At 52.0% G+C, this 18,299-nt stretch overlaps 1 protein-coding gene across 11 annotated transcripts in view; it reads right to left on the bottom strand.

The window, feature by feature from the left end:
* Positions 1-13,546, bottom strand: part of QKI (QKI, KH domain containing RNA binding) — a 172,334-nt gene extending 158,788 nt beyond the window's left edge. For 6 of the 11 annotated variants that reach the window (XM_069769535.1, XM_069769539.1, XM_069769537.1 and 3 more), the window contains exon 1: positions 12,953-13,481. In XM_069769535.1, coding sequence (XP_069625636.1) covers positions 12,953-13,094 — 142 coding nt within the window. In that variant the 5' untranslated portion in view covers positions 13,095-13,481. Of the gene's footprint in view, positions 1-12,952 lie in introns of all 11 variants that reach the window. The other 5 variants (XM_069769532.1, XM_069769534.1, XM_069769533.1 and 2 more) reach the window with 1 other exon arrangement.
* Positions 13,547-18,299: the final 4,753 nt, after the last annotated feature.

The following is an 18,299-nucleotide window of genomic DNA, read 5'->3' as shown; positions in this document are numbered from 1 at the left end:
ACAAAGGTTTTCTTCTTTCTACATGCCTATCAGTTTAGGAGAAAATGCCAATCCTCTCGTGACTGGATCGCTTAACATGTTTTCCGGTAGCTATTATTCAAACTCATGGGCTGAAATGTGCTCCTCTAAATTACAAATGCCAGTCATTAAATACCTCCCAATAGGCACAGCTTATTCCAGATAAGGGTGGGCCCGAAATGAAATATTATGCCCGTGGCTTAGTTATCCAAAACCTCTACAATAACCAAAGCCAGCGTAGCAAAGGTTAAATATGGCGCCAACACCATTTCACCGCTTCATACCAATCGATGCCCAAACAGGACAATGGTTTTATTGGAAAGGCCCAATATATAATCTGCATTACATCAAGTCTGCAGCCAGAAATCCTTCCGAACGCTAGAACCTCAATCATCTCAGAAAGAATTAAAAGGAAGCACTTCATTCATTCCTATGTGGAGGGCAGCACTGGAACTTTATTTGTATGTGCAGCCCATTGCACGTTGTTGTTCTCTGTTATCAGCCTTTTCTGCAGGAGAACGGCTGCTGTGTCCATAGTCACTGCTTTAGTTGCACTTTACCAAATAGAAGAAGATATGGATCCTGTCCTGTGCTAACCCCCCACAGAACATTGCATTTTAGGGTTTTTTTCCCCATTTCCGAGTCACATACATCAATGATTCTACATCTTATAGAATCTGTATTATTCTTGTGGCTTACGTTCCAGAAACCCAATCTAGTGAAGAGGGACAAATATGAGCACAATCTGGTAGGTTACACAGGCTGGGCCTACACATGGGACCAGTCCGACATCTGCTTTTCCACATACATGTTCTATCCGTGGTTTTCACGTACTCATTAAAGTATATGGTGCCACTCACATGCCAGTGGGGTTTTTAGTAGAGACATGTCCAGTTTTGTATGGAGCCACGGATGGCATCCGTGTGCAGTCCATGATTAACACTAATGCATAGGAGAAGTGCTGCCATTTATTTTTTCCATACATGAAAATCACTGATGAAGCCCAGATGGTAAAAACGGACACTACCAACCACTGACAAAACTCCGATCCAAATCCCTGATTAAACTTGGACTGGTTTTTAGCATGAGAGAAATCAGTGACGTCACATGACTGGCTACATGAAGTAAGACACTTTCCTTGGGGCTCCCCAATAATAGGTGTCATTTTAAGGCTGTAACCACACATTGCAGTCATTTTTGCATTTTGTTTTCTTGCGACGATCACAATGGAACCACAACGAGTGCATTTTTTTTTTTTACAAATTAAAGCAAATTTAAAAAAAAAAAAAAAAACACAGCCAAATCATGCGAGTGCAGACCTATAGTTTGTTCAGCTCTCTCCCAACTATAAACATGTGAGAGCTACAAATGCAGCATGCTCCAATGGATAGCAACTGTGGCAATAGAATAGAGCCCTTGTGCAGTCCGAGCCTGGGGCTATGCTCCAATGGATAGCAACTGTGGCAATAGAGCCCTTGTGCAGTCCGAGCCCGGGGCTATGCTCCAATGGATAGCCCTGTGGCAATAGAGCCCTTGTGCAGTCCGAGCCCGGGGCTATGCTCCAATGGATAGCAACTGTGGCAATAGAGCCCTTGTGCAGTCCGAGCCTGGGGCTATGCTCCAATGGATAGCAACTGTGGCAATAGAGCCCTTGTGCAGTCCGAGCCCGGGGCTATGCTCAAATGGATAGCAACTGTGGCAATAGAGCCCTTGTGCAGTCCGAGCCTGGGGCTATGCTCCAATGGATAGCAACTGTGGCAATAGAGCCCTTGTGCAGTCCAAGCCTGGGGCTATGCTCCAATGGATAGCAACTGTGGCAATAGAGCCCTTGTGCAGTCCGAGCCCGGGGCTATGCTCCAATGGATAGCAACTGTGGCAATAGAGCCCTTGTGCAGTCCGAGCCTGGGGCTATGCTCCAATGGATAGCAACTGTGGCAATAGAGCCCTTGTGCAGTCCGAGCCCGGGGCTATGCTCCAATGGATAGCAACTGTGGCAATAGAGCCCTTGTGCAGTCCGAGCCTGGGGCTATGCTCCAATGGATAGCAACTGTGGCAATAGAGCCCTTGTGCAGTCCGAGTCTGGGGCTATGCTCCAATGGATAGCAACTGTGGCAATAGAGCCCTTGTGCAGTCCGAGCCTGGGGCTATGCTCCAATGGATAGCAACTGTGGCAATAGAGCCCTTGTGCAGTCCGAGTCTGGGGCTATGCTCCAATGGATAGCAACTGTGGCAATAGAGCCCTTGTGCAGTCCAAGCCTGGGGCTATGCTCCAATGGATAGCAACTGTGGCAATAGAGCCCTTGTGCAGTCTGAGCCTGGGGCTAAGGCTTGCCATACAATGTCGCCAAAAACCTGTTTTTAACATGGCAGATCTGTAAAGTTATTACACTTTTTCCAAAGTAAGAAACGTTGAAATTGTGGTGCGATCGACATCGTTGATACCTGTAATTAGTCTGAATTGCAAAAATATATCAGCAAAATATGCAAAGTATGGGCAGCAACAATATTGTCGACTGCACCACAACTTCAATATTTCTTAATTTGGGATAGAGCAACTGTATAAGTATATTCATACATTGGTGGAGGTACACATACACATATACACCATACACACACACACACATACCACACACAGATATTTTATGCATTTGTGTATAGTTATAAAATACATGGTGTACAATCTTAAGAAAAGGATTCATTTCTTGGCATTTAAAAAATAAATTTAGAGCCATTTTAGTGAAGAAGTAAATCTGAGTGTTGGTGGCAGCACAGGACTTCTCGGCTTGCACTGCCCTGCCAGACATGTCACAGTTTCATGATCTTCATAAAAGGTCACTGCCTTTACTTTTGGTGCTCTGTAAGCTTCAAATCCTCTCAGAACACAAAACCCCCCTGAAAACTGGGTAAAGCGAATTCTCCAGAGGGAGGCGTTTAGAGGCTGCTCCGTCCCTGAATAATTCACCAGGCAGAGGAACAAGGCTGTGTTGTTGTTTTTTGTTTGTTTTATCATTTGGATTTCAAGATGAAATGAACGTTTAAAGCCTTTGAACACTCAGCGGCAATCCATGGCTCTGGGATTCTTTAAGGGCTATTTCTTCTATGGTTTTTTTTTTTAGAACAATTTAGATGCAGTAACATGACTTTTTTAATAATAGTGATGCAAGAGAGTATAACTTATCATTGCATAAAGCGGTATTAATATACTGTATACACATAAATATTTTAGCTCGGTAAATTTAAGTGTCATTAGCTGGGAGTCACGCCAGTGGCGCTCTAAACCACTGCAGCGAAAGAAAATCGCCCAGCATAATGTGTCTTTGTATGAAGCTACAGTCAATCAGTGTCTTTACTGAAAACAAAAATCACATTGATGTGAACTAGTAGAGAACGTACCGGCGCCCCTTAGCGGTTTACAACCCACAGCCATTAAATAAAGTTCAGTTCCACGCAGGGCCTTTTCCTGCCTCCGGTGTGTTATTGTTGCACATTCCTGGAAGTTTTAAGTCCCCTCCTCCTTTTACACATAGATTCCTCCGGCCTGCACAGGCCAAATGCGCAAAAACAGGAAGAACAACCAAGCCCTTTAATCAGGCTGAGCCTGAAGCATCAGGTTACAGCAGCTGGAGGCAACAGCAGACCCCAACTGGGCCACAGATACTAGGAGGACAGTACATGTACGGCATTTACTAAACCTGCACACTCCCTATGGTGGTACAAAAGGTCCGACAAGCAAAGAAAAGAATATTTTAACACGCAAAGAGCAGCACAGCACTGCAGCTTGTCATGTTCCCGGCCCTAATGTCATTATGGCATAACATAGGGCAAGATCGTTACATTAAGGGGCCAAGTACTTGCCATCTGCCGCTTTCTACAGGCCCAGTGACCAGCACGTGTAACCAGGGAACATTCTATTTCCGAGCCATGGTCACACACTGATAAACAGTTCCTCCTATGTCTACCAGCACACCATATGGGGTCCGCGGCCCACACAGCCCAATATGTTCTGTTTACCCGCAACACTCGCCCTGGTTCACCACACAAAGCCAAGCATAGAGGGAATTCCTCCCCGGGCCATGTCTACTTCCTTATAAAAAGCACGGATGTAATGATGGAGGGAGCTGCTCATTGGGTTTACAGCATTTATCATTTACAGAGAAAACTAATGACCCGCCAGCTCTTTATTCCAGGGTCCCCGAGGCCCTGACATGAAAGGTCTGCTGCAATGTTTGCAGGACAAATATTTACACATTGGCATTTGCTTGACCAAACAGCTGCAAAAACTACTAAGTGACCGCCCCCTGCTCAGAAGATAAGGGGGGAGAGAAGGCAATTAATATAAAGAAAGGGAACTAAAGGAATCCTGGTCCTGCCCAGCCTCTACTTCATAGCCTTGTAGTTGTAGCCAGTGACCCCTGAGCGGCGCTATTTGCACCCTCTTATCTACTGGGAACAGGACAGCTCTGCTTAAAGGGACGACTGTATGTGGATCACAGCTAAACAGGAAAAGGAGTAGAGCGGAAACTGGAAATGCACAGTGCCCCCACTACACAAACGCCACATCCACAGACTTACAAAGAGCAGGATGTTCTAGCTCTATGTGCTCTCACGGACAGGCACACTATCTCCTAACATCATCTGAGTGCACAACATAAGAAAATCCACCAGCGCACATTGCTACTGCTCTCTAGATGTTCATCAAAGAACCGGACTCGTCCTCTATCCCACCACACATACTAACCATCTGTACTCCAGTATTAATGTGCCTCATGCCCTGGTGCCAACTAAGGGCAGCAAATGGATGTACAGCAGACAAAAGGACAGCTATAGTTAGCCTCCACCCCATCTTCCAGCAATGCAATGTGCCTAGACTATGGCATCTAGAGCTCAGATGTGGGTACAATCCTGCACTGGCTTATTTGTAAATAATACTGGATTAAGAGATTCCTGGCACTGTGATCTCATCCTGGGAATAGATATAGCCCTGACATGTAATACCAGGCAGCCCCAGCACTGACCTTCCACCACTCAGCTCTACACTTCGAAAAACAGGCCACCAATACAGAGCAGAGTGCCCCCCTCCATCTATATACAGGCCACCCGTACAGAGCACAGTGCCCCCCTCACCCGTCCATCTATATACAGGCCACCCGTACAGAGCAGAGTGCCCCCCTCACCCGTCCATCTATATACAGGCCACCCGTACAGAGCAGAGTGCCCCCCTCACCCATCCATCTATATACAGGCCACCCGTACAGAGCAGAGTACCCCCCCCCCATCCGCCTCTATACAGGCCACCCGTACAGAGCAGAGTACCCCCCTCACCCCTCCATCTCTATACAGGCCATCCGTACAGAGCAGAGTACCCCCCTCCATCTCTATACAGGCCACTGTGCAGCATACCCTCACTCCTCCATGTATTTACAGTCCACTGTACAGAGTACCAGCCTCACCCCTCCATCTATATACAGGCCACCCGTTCAAAGCAAAGTACCCCTCCACCTCTATACAAGCCATCCGTACAGAGCAGAGTACCCCCCTCCATCTCTATACAGGCCATCTGTACAGAGCAGAGTACCCCCTCCATCTCTATACAGGCCACCCGTACAGAGCAGAGTACCCCCCTCCATCTCTATACAGGCCACCCGTACAGAGCAGAGTACCCCCCCTCCATCTCTATACAGGCCATCTGTACAGAGCAGAGTACCCCCTCCATCTCTATACAGGCCACCCGTACAGAGCAGAGTACCCCCCTCCATCTCTATACAGGCCACCCGTACAGAGCAGAGTACCCCCCACCATCTCTATACAGGCCATCTGTACAGAGCAGAGTACCCCCCTCCATCTCTATACAGGCCATCTGTACAGAGCAGAGTACCCCCTCCATCTCTATACAGGCCATCTGTACAGAGCAGAGTACCCCCCCTCCATCTCTATACAGGCCACCCGTACAGAGCAGAGTACCCCCCTCCATCTCTATACAGGCCACCCGTACAGAGCAGAGTACCCCCCTCCATCTCTATACAGGCCATCCGTACAGAGCAGAGTACCCCCCCTCCATCTCTATACAGGCCATCCGTACAGAGCAGAGTACCCCCCCTCCATCTCTATACAGGCCATCCGTACAGAGCAGAGTACCCCCTCCATCTCTATACGGGCCATCCGTACAGAGCAGAGTACCACCCTCCATCTCTATACAGGCCATCTGTACAGAGCAGAGTACCCCCTCCATCTCTATACGGGCCATCCGTACAGAGCAGAGTACCCCCCTCCATCTCTATACAGGCCATCCGTACAGAGCAGAGTACCCCCCACCATCTCTATACAGGCCACCCGTACAGAGCAGAGTACCACCCTCCATCTCTATACGGGCCACCCGTACAGAGCAGAGTGCCACCCTCCATCTCTATACAGGCCACCCGTACAGAGCAGAGTACCACCCTCCATCTCTATACATGCCACCCGTACAGAGCAGAGTACCCCCCTCCATCTCTATACGGGCCACCCGTACAGAGCAGAGTACCACCCTCCATTTCTATACAGGCCACCCGTACAGAGCAGAGTACCACCCTCCATCTCTATACATGCCACCCGTACAGAGCAGAGTACCCCCCTCCATCTCTATACAGGCCACCCGTACAGAGCAGAGTACCACCCTCCATCTATATACATGCCACCCGTACAGAGCAGAGTACCACCCTCCATCTCTATACAGGCCACCCGTACAGAGCAGAGTACCACCCTCCATCTCTATACAGGCCACCCGTACAGAGCAGAGTACCACCCTCCATCTCTATACAGGCCATTGTGCAGCATACCCTCACTCCTCCATGTATTTACAGTCCACTGTACGGAGTACCAGCCTCACCCCTACATCTATATACAGGCCAATGTACAGAACATCCTCACCTATCCATCCATATACATTCCACTGTGCAGAGTACACTCACTTCGCCATGTATTTACTGGACACTGTACACATTACCATCACCCCTACAACTATATAGGAAAATGTACAGAGTACCTTCATTCCACCTTCTAATTACAGGGCACTGTATAGAGTACTCTAACATCTCCATTTATTTGTAGGCCACTGTATAGAGGACCACAACCCCTCCATCTATATACAGGTTGCACTATATAGAGTACCCTCACCCCTCCGTCTTTTTACAGGCTACTCGAGGGAATATCCTCACCCCTCCATTTACTGTCCTCTATACACACTTCCTCCATTCCACCATGTATGTAAGGGTCACTGTGCAGAGTAGCCTCACCCCTCCATCTATACACAGGTCGCATTGTACAGAGTACTCCTATACAAGCGGCCTGTTCATACATGGAAAGTCTCCCACATTCATATACAGACCACTACTGTATAGATTCCCCTGCCCACATCCATACAGGCCACAACTGTAGACAGCCCCCACACACTATATTCAGCCACTACTGTAGATGGCCCACTAAGGCTATGTGCACACGTTGCAGATTTTGATGCGGATCCGCAGCGTCTTTGGACGTGCAGAATTGCATCAAATCCGCAGTGTAGTACAGTAACAACGATAGTCAATGGCAATTTGAGAATTGCTGTGCACATGCTGTGGAAAAATCCACGCGGATTCGCTGCAGTTTTTTTCCCGCAGCATGTCAATTCTTTGTGTGGAAACGCAGCGTTTCTGCATCCATTGGCTATACATTGAGTAAGGCAAATCCGCACATCAAAAAAAACGCATGACAATCCGCAACAAATCTGCATCAATTCGCTTTAAATCTGCAAGCATTATGGCCTGTGTTTTCTGCCATGAGGTGCAGATTCTAGGCGGAAAATTCCTCAGGCAAATCCGCAACGTGTGCACATACCCCAACACACACATCTATATCCGCCTATAGCCCACTCCATCTCCCCCACACATCTATATTTACAATCCACCCCCCATACACAGAGCTCTAAGTACAGGCCACCATAAGTAGCCACACACACTCTTCTACATACAGGGTCCTACTGTAGGCAGCCCCGTCACACACATACATCAATATACAGGGCCCTAGTGTAGGCAGCCCCGTCACACACATACATCAATATACAGGGCCCTAATGTAGGCAGCCCCGTCACACACATACATCAATATACAGGGCCCTAGTGTAGGCAGCCCCGTCACACACATACATCAATATACAGGGCCCTAGTGTAGGCAGCCCCGTCACACACATACATCAATATACAGGGCCCTACTGTAGGCAGCCCCGTCACACACATACATCAATATACAGGGCCCTACTGTAGGCAGCCCCGTCACACACATACATCAATATACAGGGCCCTAGTGTAGGCAGCCCCGTCACACACATACATCAATATACAGGGCCCTACTGTAGGCAGCCCCGTCACACACATACATCAATATACAGGGCCCTAGTGTAGGCAGCCCCGTCACACACATACATCAATATACAGGGCCCTAGTGTAGGCAGCCCCGTCACACACATACATCAATATACAGGGCCCTACTGTAGGCAGCCCCGTCACACACATACATCAATATACAGGGCCCTAGTGTAGGCAGCCCCGTCACACACATACATCAATATACAGGGCCCTACTGTAGGCAGCCCCGTCACACACATACATCAATATACAGGGCCCTAGTGTAGGCAGCCCCGTCACACACATACATCAATATACAGGGCCCTACTGTAGGCAGCCCCGTCACACACATACATCAATATACAGGGCCCTAGTGTAGGCAGCCCCGTCACACACATACATCAATATACAGGGCCCTACTGTAGGCAGCCCCGTCACACACATACATCAATATACAGGGCCCTAGTGTAGGCAGCCCCGTCACACACATACATCAATATACAGGGCCCTAGTGTAGGTAGCCCCGTCACACACATACATCAATATACAGGGCCCTAGTGTAGGTAGCCCCGTCACACACATACATCAATATACAGGGCCCTACTGTAGGCAGCCCCGTCACACACATACATCAATATACAGGGCCCTACTGTAGGCAGCCCCGTCACACACATACATCAATATACAGGGCCCTACTGTAGGCAGCCCCGTCACACACATACATCAATATACAGGGCCCTAGTGTAGGTAGCCGCACGCACACACCAGCCTGTATAGTAGGCAGGCCACTACTGTAGGTAGCCCCCCATACACATCTCTATATACAGGCCATTACTGTAAGTAGCCCACACACAGGGTCCATATACAGGGTCCTACTGTAGGCAGCCCCGTCACACACATACATCAATATACAGGGCCCTACTGTTGGCCGCCCCATCACACACATACATCAATATACAGGGCCCTACTGTTGGCCGCCCCATCACACACATACATCAATATACAGGGCCCTAGTGTAGGCAGCCCCGTCACACACATACATCAATATACAGGGCCCTACTGTAGGCAGCCCCGTCACACACATACATCAATATACAGGGCCCTACTGTAGGCAGCCCCGTCACACACATACATCATTATACAGGGCCCTAGTGTAGGTAGCCGCACGCACACACCAGCCTGTATGGCAGGCAGGCCACTACTGTAGGTAGCCCCCCATACACATCTCTACATACAGGCCATTACTGTAAGTAGCCCACACACAGGGTCCATATACAGGGCCCTACTGTAGATAGACACATACAGGCCAGTACTGTAGCTAGCCGCATGCACACACCAGCCTGGATAGTTGGCATCCCACTACTGTAGGTACCCCCCATACACATCTCTATATACAGGCCAATACAGTTAGTAGCCCACACACACTCTTGTACATACAGGGCCCTACTGTAGGCAGCCCCGTCACACACATACATCATTAAACAGGGCCCTACTGTAGGTAGCCGCACGCACACACCAGCCTGGATAGTTGGCAGCCCACTACTGTAGGTAGCCCCCATAAACACATCTCTATATACAGGCCATTACTGTAAGTAGCCCACACACATTTATATACAGGGCCCTACTGTAGGTAAACACACACAGGCCACTACTGTAGCTAGCCGCATGCACACACCAGCCTGGATATTTGGCAGCCCACTACTGTAGATAGCCCCCCATACACATCTCTATATACAGGCCATTACTGTAAGTAGCCCACACACATTTATATAAAGGGCCCTACTGTAGGTAAACACACACACAGGCCACTACTGTAGCTAGCCGCACACACACCAGCCTGTATAGTAGGTAGCCCCATTACTCACATCTATATACAGGTCATTACTGAAGGTAGCACCCACCCCCACACATACACACCTATATACAGGGTCCTACTATAGGTAGGCCTCCACACACATCTATATACAGGCCACTACTGTAAGTAGCCCCGATACATCTATACTGGTGTCACTACTGTAGGTAGCACCGATACGACTATTGTAGCTAGCCCCCACACATTTACATACAGGCCACTATTGTAGGCAGCCCCATAGCACATCTATATACAGGGCCCTACTGTAAGTATCCACATGACACATCTATAAACAGGCCACTACTCTAGGCAGCCCCATAACTATTTACAGGCCACTATTGTATGTATCCACATGAAACATCTACATACAGGCCACTACTCTAGGCAGCCCCACATACACATCTATATACCGGCCTGTATTGTAGGTAGCCCCCAACACATTCATATACAGGCCACTACTGTAGGTAGCCCCCCACACATCCATATACAGGCCACTACTGTAGACATCTATATACAGGCCAATACTGTAGACATCTGTATACAGGCCAATACTCTAGGTAGCCCCCACATCTATATGCAGGCCACTACTGTAGGTAGCCCACCACACACATCCATATACAGGCCACTACTGTAGGTAGCCCCCCACACATCCATATACATGCCAATACTGTAGACATCTATATACAGGCTACTACTGTAGGTTGCCCCCCACATCTATATGCAGGCCACTACTGTAGGTAGCCCCCCCCCCCACATCTATATGCAGGCCACTACTATAGGTAGCTCCCCACACACACATCCATATACAGGCCACTACTGTAGGTAGCCCCCCACACGTCCATATACAGAACAATACTGTAGACATCCATATACAGGCCACTACTGTAGGTAGCCCCCCACACGTCCATATACAGAACAATACTGTAGACATCTATATACAGGCCACTACTGTAGGTAGCCCCCCACACACACATTCATATACAGGTCACTACTGTACCCAGCCCACTACTGTACCCAGCCCACATACACATCTATATACCGGCCTGTATTGTTGGTAGCCCCCAACATACATCCATATACTGTAAGTATCCACATGAAACATCTATATACAGGCCACTACTGTAGTTAGCCCCCCACACATCCATATACAGGCCACTACTGTAGACACACACATATATACAGGCCACTACTGTAGGCAGCCCCCACATCTATATGCAGGCCACTACTGTAGGAAGCCCTCCACCCCACATCTAAATACAGGCCACTACTGTAGGAAGCCCTCCACCCCACATCTAAATACAGGCCACTACTGTAGGAAGCCCTCCCCCCACATCTAAATACAGGCCACTACTGTAGGAAGCCCTCCACCCCACATCTAAATACAGGCCACTACTGTAGGAGCCCCCCACACACACATCCATATACAGGCCACTACTGTAGGAAGCCCTCCCCCCACATCTAAATACAGGCCACTACTGTAGGAGCCCCCCACACACACATCCATATACAGGCCACTACTGTAGGAAGCCCTCCCCCCACATCTAAATACAGGCCACTACTGTAGGAGCCCCCCATACACACACATCCATATACAGGCCACTACTGTAGGTAGCCCCCCCACACACACACATCTATACACAGGCCACTGCTGTAGGTAGCCCTCCCCCATCTAAATACAGGCCACTACTGTAGGTAGCCCCCCACACATCTATATACAGGCCACCACTGATGGTAGCCCCTGCACACATGTATATACAGGCCAGTGCCACTACTGATGGTAGCCCCCCGCACACATGTATATACAGGCCACCACTGATGGTAGCCCCCCGCACACATGTATATACAGGCCACTACTGATGGTAGCCCCCCGCACACATGTGTATACAGGCCACTACCGATGGTAGCCCCCCGCACACATGTATATACAGGCCAGTGCCACTACCGATGGTAGCCCCCCGCACACATGTGTATACAGGCCACTACCGATGGTAGCCCCCCGCACACATGTATATACAGGCCAGTGCCACTACCGATGGTAGCCCCCCGCACACATGTATATACAGGCCACTACCGATGGTAGCCCCCCGCACACATGTGTATACAGGCCACCACTGATGGTAGCCCCCCGCACACATGTGTATACAGGCCAGTGCCACTACCGATGGTAGCCCCCCGCACACATGTATATACAGGCCAGTGCCACTACCGATGGTAGCCCCCCGCACACATGTATATACAGGCCACCACTGATGGTAGCCCCCCGCACACATGTGTATACAGGCCAGTGCCACTACCGATGGTAGCCCCCCGCACACATGTATATACAGGCCAGTGCCACTACCGATGGTAGCCCCCCGCACACATGTGTATACAGGCCACCACTGATGGTAGCCCCCCGCACACATGTGTATACAGGCCACCACTGATGGTAGCCCCCCGCACACATGTATATACAGGCCAGTGCCACTACCGATGGTAGCCCCCCGCACACATGTGTATACAGGCCACTACCGATGGTAGCCCCCCGCACAGTATATCCAGCCACCAGTGCAGCCCCCTCCCTCCACAAGTTGGCGGGCACCGGATCCGCCACATTCCAGCAGGTCACATGGGGCACACTGGCAGTGCCCGGGGGAGTCCGGAGAAGCTGCGGTACAAGTTGGGAGAGAAGTTGCTCTCTAGCGGGCCGTGTGCCCGTGTGTGCCCGTGTGTGCCGCCGGTACCTTCATCCAGGAGCCGCTCCAGGTGGTTAAATATCCCGCAGAAGTTGGGCAGGCTGCTCATCAGCTTCTTGTCGTTCATCAGCTGCATCAGATAGTCGGGGGTCGGCTTGGGCTTCTCCTTTGTTTCCATTTCCCCCACCATTATCCACTGTCTCCGGAGAGCGGGGCACCAGGAACAAGAAGTGGCCGCTGGCGAGGAGAGGACGAGCGAGGCACCGAAACTTCACCGGAGCCCCGACCACAAGCCGCACGTTCCTTCTTCCGCCGCCGGGTGTCCACACACATGAACGGCGATCACATGAACGAGGGGGCAGGAGCTCTCCCCTCCGGGTGCTCGCGGTCTCCCCGGCAGGCTGCGTCCAGGGAGGGCACTGGTCTCCCCTCAGCTGTGGCCGGGCTGCTGCCTGCTCTCCGCCTCCAGCCGCTCCGCCTCTCCCCGCTTCCCTGTCAGCACAGTGCCGAGTCTCCCGTGTGTCCACGTCCTGTCGCCGGCTCTCGGGCTGCGCTGTGTCTGCCGCGGATCCTCTATAGGAGTTTGCTTCAGTTACAGAGAGGAAGAGGCGGCGGGGCGGAGAGTGCAGGGGATAGGCGGACAGCGGAGGGAGGGGCCGGGGCGGAGTCACACCCGGAGGAGGGGGCGCATGCCGACGGGAGGAGGGGCGCTCATCATGTGCCAGAGGGACGGGGCTGGCCAGGCTCTCCGGTATGGTGCCCACGGCGGCTCCTGCTCGTCAGTCACAGGCTGTGCCAGTCACATGCAGCGATCCAGCATGAGAGAGCAGGGCACGGGCAGGATGATGGTGTCTGTGCTCCTGCCTGTGCCATTATGTGCCCCACCTTGTCCCCCCATCATGTGCTCCTGCCTGTGTCCCCATCATGTGCTATCTTGTGCTCCAGCCTGTCCCCCATCGTGTGCTCCTGCCTGTGCCATGATGTGCTCCTGCCTGTGCCATCCATCATGTGCTCCTGCCTGTGCCATCATGTGCTCATGCCTGTGCCATTATGTGCCCCAGCTTGTCCCCCCATCATGTGCTCCTGCCTGTGCCATTATGTGCCCCAGGTTGTCCCCTCATCATGTGCTCCTGCCTGTGCCATTATGTGCCCCAGGTTGTCCCCTCATCGTGTGCTCCTGCCTGTGCCATCATGTCCTCCTGCCTGTGCCATCTTGCGTTCCAGCCTTTGCCATCATGTGTCCCAGCCTGTGCCATCATGTCCTCCTGCCAGTGCTATCCATCATGTGCTCCTGCCTGTGCCATCATGTTCTCCTGCCTGTGCCATCATGTGCTCCTGCCTGTGCCATTATGTGCTCCAGCCTATCTCCCCATCATGTTCTCCTGCCTGTGCCATCATGTGCTCCTGCCTGTGCCATTATGTGCTCCAGCCTATCTCCCCATCATGTTCTCCTGCCTGTGCCATCACCTGCCCCGGCCTTTCCCCCATCATGTGCTCTTGCCTGTGCCAGCTTGTGCTCCAGCCTGTCCCCCCATCGTGCTCCTGCCTGTGCCATGATGTGCACCAGCCTGTCCCCTCATCATGTGCTCCTGCCTGTGCGATCTTGTACTCCAGCCTGTCCCCCATCATGTGCTCCTGCCTGTGCCATCATGTGCCCCAGCCTGTTCTATTATGTGCCCCAGCGTGTGCCATCATGTGCTCCTGTCTGTGCCATCCATCATGTGCTCCTACCTGTGCCATCTTGTGCCCCAGCCTGTGCCATCATGTGCCCCAGCCTGCACCCTCATGTGCTAGTGCCTGTGCCAGCATGTGCCCCAGCCTGTGCCATCATGTCCTCCTGCCTGTGCCATCCATCATGTGCTCGTGCCTGTGCCATCATGTGCCTCAGCCTTTGCCATCATGTACCCCAGCCTGTGCTATCTTGTAATCCTGCCTGTGCCATCCATCTTGTGCGCTAGCCTGTGCATCATGTGTCCAGCCTGTGCCATCATGTGCCCCAGCTTGCGCCATCATGTGCTCCTGCCTGTGCCATCATGTACCCCAGCCTGTGCCATCATGTGCTCCTACCTGTGCCTGCTTGTGCTCCAGCCTGTCCCCCCATCATGTGCTCTTGCCTGTGCTATCATGTGCCCCAGCCTGTCCCCCCATCATGTGCTCCTGCCTGTGCCATCTTGTTCTCCTGCCTGTGCCATCTTGCGTTCCAGCCTTTGCCATCATGTGTCCCAGCCTGTGCCATCATGTCCTCCTGCCAGTGCTATCCATCATGTGCTCCTGCCTGTGCCATCATGTTCTCCTGCCTGTGCCATCATGTGCTCCTGCCTGTGCCATTATGTGCTCCAGCCTATCTCCCCATCATGTTCTCCTGCCTGTGCCATCACCTGCCCCGGCCTTTCCCTCATCATGTGCTCTTGCCTGTGCCAGCTTGTGCTCCAGCCTGTCCCCCCATCGTGCTCCTGCCTGTGCCATGATGTGCACCAGCCTGTCCCCTCATCATGTGCTCCTGCCTGTGCGATCTTGTACTCCAGCCTGTCCCCCATCATGTGCTCCTGCCTGTGCTATTATGTGCCCCAGCGTATGCCATCATGTACTCCTGCCTGTGCCATCTTGTGCTCCAGCCTGTCCCCCCATCATATGCCCCAGCCTGCGCCATCATGTTCTCCTGCCTGTGTCCACATCGTGTGCTCCTGCCTGTGCCATCATGTCCTCCTGCCTGTGCCATCTTGCGTTCCAGCCTTTGCCATCATGTGTCCCAGCCTGTGCCATCATGTCCTCCTGCCAGTGCTATCCATCATGTGCTCCTGCCTGTGCCATCATGTGCTCCAGCCTGTCCCCCCATCGTGCTCCTGCCTGTGCCATGATGTGCACCAGCCTGTCCCCTCATCATGTGCTCCTGCCTGTGCGATCTTGTACTCCAGCCTGTCCCCCATCATGTGCTCCTGCCTGTGCCATCATGTGCCCCAGCCTGTGCTATTATGTGCCCCAGCGTGTGCCATCATGTGCTCCTGTCTGTGCCATCCATCATGTGCTCCTGCCTGTGCCATCTTGTGCCCCAGCCTGTGCCATCATGTGCCCCAGCCTGCACCCTCGTGTGCTAGTGCCTGTGCCAGCATGTGCCCCAGCCTGTGCCATCATGTCCTCCTGCCTGTGCCATCCATCATGTGCTCGTGCCTGTGCCAGCTTGTGCTCCAGCCTGTCCCCCCATCGTGCTCCTGCCTGTGCCATGATGTGCACCAGCCTGTCCCCTCATCATGTGCTCCTGCCTGTGCGATCTTGTACTCCAGCCTGTCCCCCATCATGTGCTCCTGCCTGTGCCATCATGTGCCCCAGCCTGTGATATTATGTGCCCCAGCGTGTGCCATCATGTGCTCCTGTCTGTGCCATCCATCATGTGCTCCTGCCTGTGCCATCTTGTGCCCCAGCCTGTGCCATCATGTGCCCCAGCCTGCACCCTCATGTGCTAGTGCCTATGCCAGCATGTGCCCCAGCCTGTGCCATCATGTCCTCCTGCCTGTGCCATCCATCATGTGCCTCAGCCTTTGCCATCATGTACCCCAGCCTGTGCTATCTTGTAATCCTGCCTGTGCCATCCATCTTGTGCGCTAGCCTGTGCATCATGTGTCCAGCCTGTGCCATCATGTGCTCCTGCCTGTGCCATCATGTACCCCAGCCTGTGCCATCATGTGCTCCTACCTGTGCCTGCTTGTGCTCCAGCCTGTCCCCCCATCATGTGCTCTTGCCTGTGCTATCATGTGCCCCAGCCTGTCCCCCCATCATGTGCTCCTGCCTGTGCCATCTTGTTCTCCAGCCTGTCCCCCCATCATGTGCTCCTGCCTGTGCCTGCTTGTGCACCAGCCTGTCCCCCCATCATGTGCTCCTGCCTGTGCTATCATGTGCCCCAGCCTGTCCCCCCATCATGTGCTCCTGCCTGTGCCATCTTGTGCTCCAGCCTGTCCCCCCATCATGTGCTCCTGCCTGTGCTATTATGTGCCCCAGCGTATGCCATCATGTACTCCTGCCTGTGCCATCTTGTGCTCCAGCCTGTCCCCCCATCATATGCCCCAGCCTGCGCCATCATGTTCTCCTGCCTGTGCCATCTTGTGCTTCCGCCTTTGCCATCATGTGCCATCATGTGCTCCTGCCTGTGCTCTCATGTGCCCCAGCCTGTGCCATTAAGTGCCCCAGCGTGTGCCATCATGTACTCCTGTCTGTGCCATCTTGTGCTGTGCCCCAGCCTGTCCCCCCATCATGTGACCCAACATGCGCCATCATGTGCTCCTGCCTGTGCCATCTTGTGCTCCAGCCTTTGCCATCATGTGTCCCAGCCAGTGCCTGTTATGACCTGGTGGTCAGGACAATAATGGACCTGGTGGTTAAGAGCACACGGAATGACCTGATAGTTACTGATAATAAGGACGAGCTCTGGGACGTGGGAACTCTGCTGACCGCAATCCCTAAACTTATCAAACACACTAGAAATAGCCGTGGATTGCGCCTAACGCTCCCTATGCAACTCGGCACAGCCTAAGAAACTAGCTAGCCCTGAAGATAGAAAAATAAAGCCTACCCTGCCTCAGAGAAATTCCCCAAAGGAAAAGGCAGCCCCCCACATATAATGACTGTGAGTAAAGATGAAAATACAAACACAGAGATGAAATAGATTTAGCAAAGTGAGGCCCGACTTACTGAACAGACCGAGGATAGGAAAGGTTACTTTGCGGTCAGCACAAAAACCTACAAAAAGACCACGCAGAGGGCGCAAAAAGACCCTCCGCACCGACTCACGGTGCGGAGACGCTCCCTCTGCGTCCCAGAGCTTCCAGCAAGCAAGACAACAAATTAAAAAGCAAGCTGGACAGAAAAAAAGCAGACCAAAGAAATACAAGCTGGAACTTAGCTTCTGATGGGAAGACAGGTCACAAGAACGATCCAGGAGTGAATAGACCAATACTGGAACATTGACAGGTGGCATGGAGCAAAGATCTAAGTGGAGTTAAATAGAGCAGCAGCTAACTAATTAACCTCGTCACCTGTGAAACTCAGAAACACCCACCAGAGGAAGTCCATGGACAGAACCAGCCGAAGTACCATTCATGACCACAGGAGGGAGCCCGACAACAGAATTCACAACAGTACCCCCCCCCCCCTTGAGGAGGGGTCACCGAACCCTCACCAGAGCCCCCAGGCCGACCAGGATGAGCCAAATGAAAGGCACGAACCAGATCGGCAGCATGAACATCAGAGGCAAAAACCCAGGAATTATCTTCCTGACCATAACCCTTCCACTTGACCAGGTACTGGAGTTTCCGTCTCGAAACACGAGAATCCAAAATCTTCTCCACCACATACTCCAACTCCCCCTCAACTAACACCGGGGCAGGAGGATCAACGGATGAAA

The sequence above is a fragment of the Ranitomeya imitator genome, chromosome 5, assembly GCF_032444005.1.
Source record: "Ranitomeya imitator isolate aRanImi1 chromosome 5, aRanImi1.pri, whole genome shotgun sequence".
Taxonomy (NCBI): Eukaryota; Metazoa; Chordata; class Amphibia; order Anura; family Dendrobatidae; genus Ranitomeya; species Ranitomeya imitator.
This window is presented reverse-complemented; position numbering and strand designations above follow the sequence as displayed.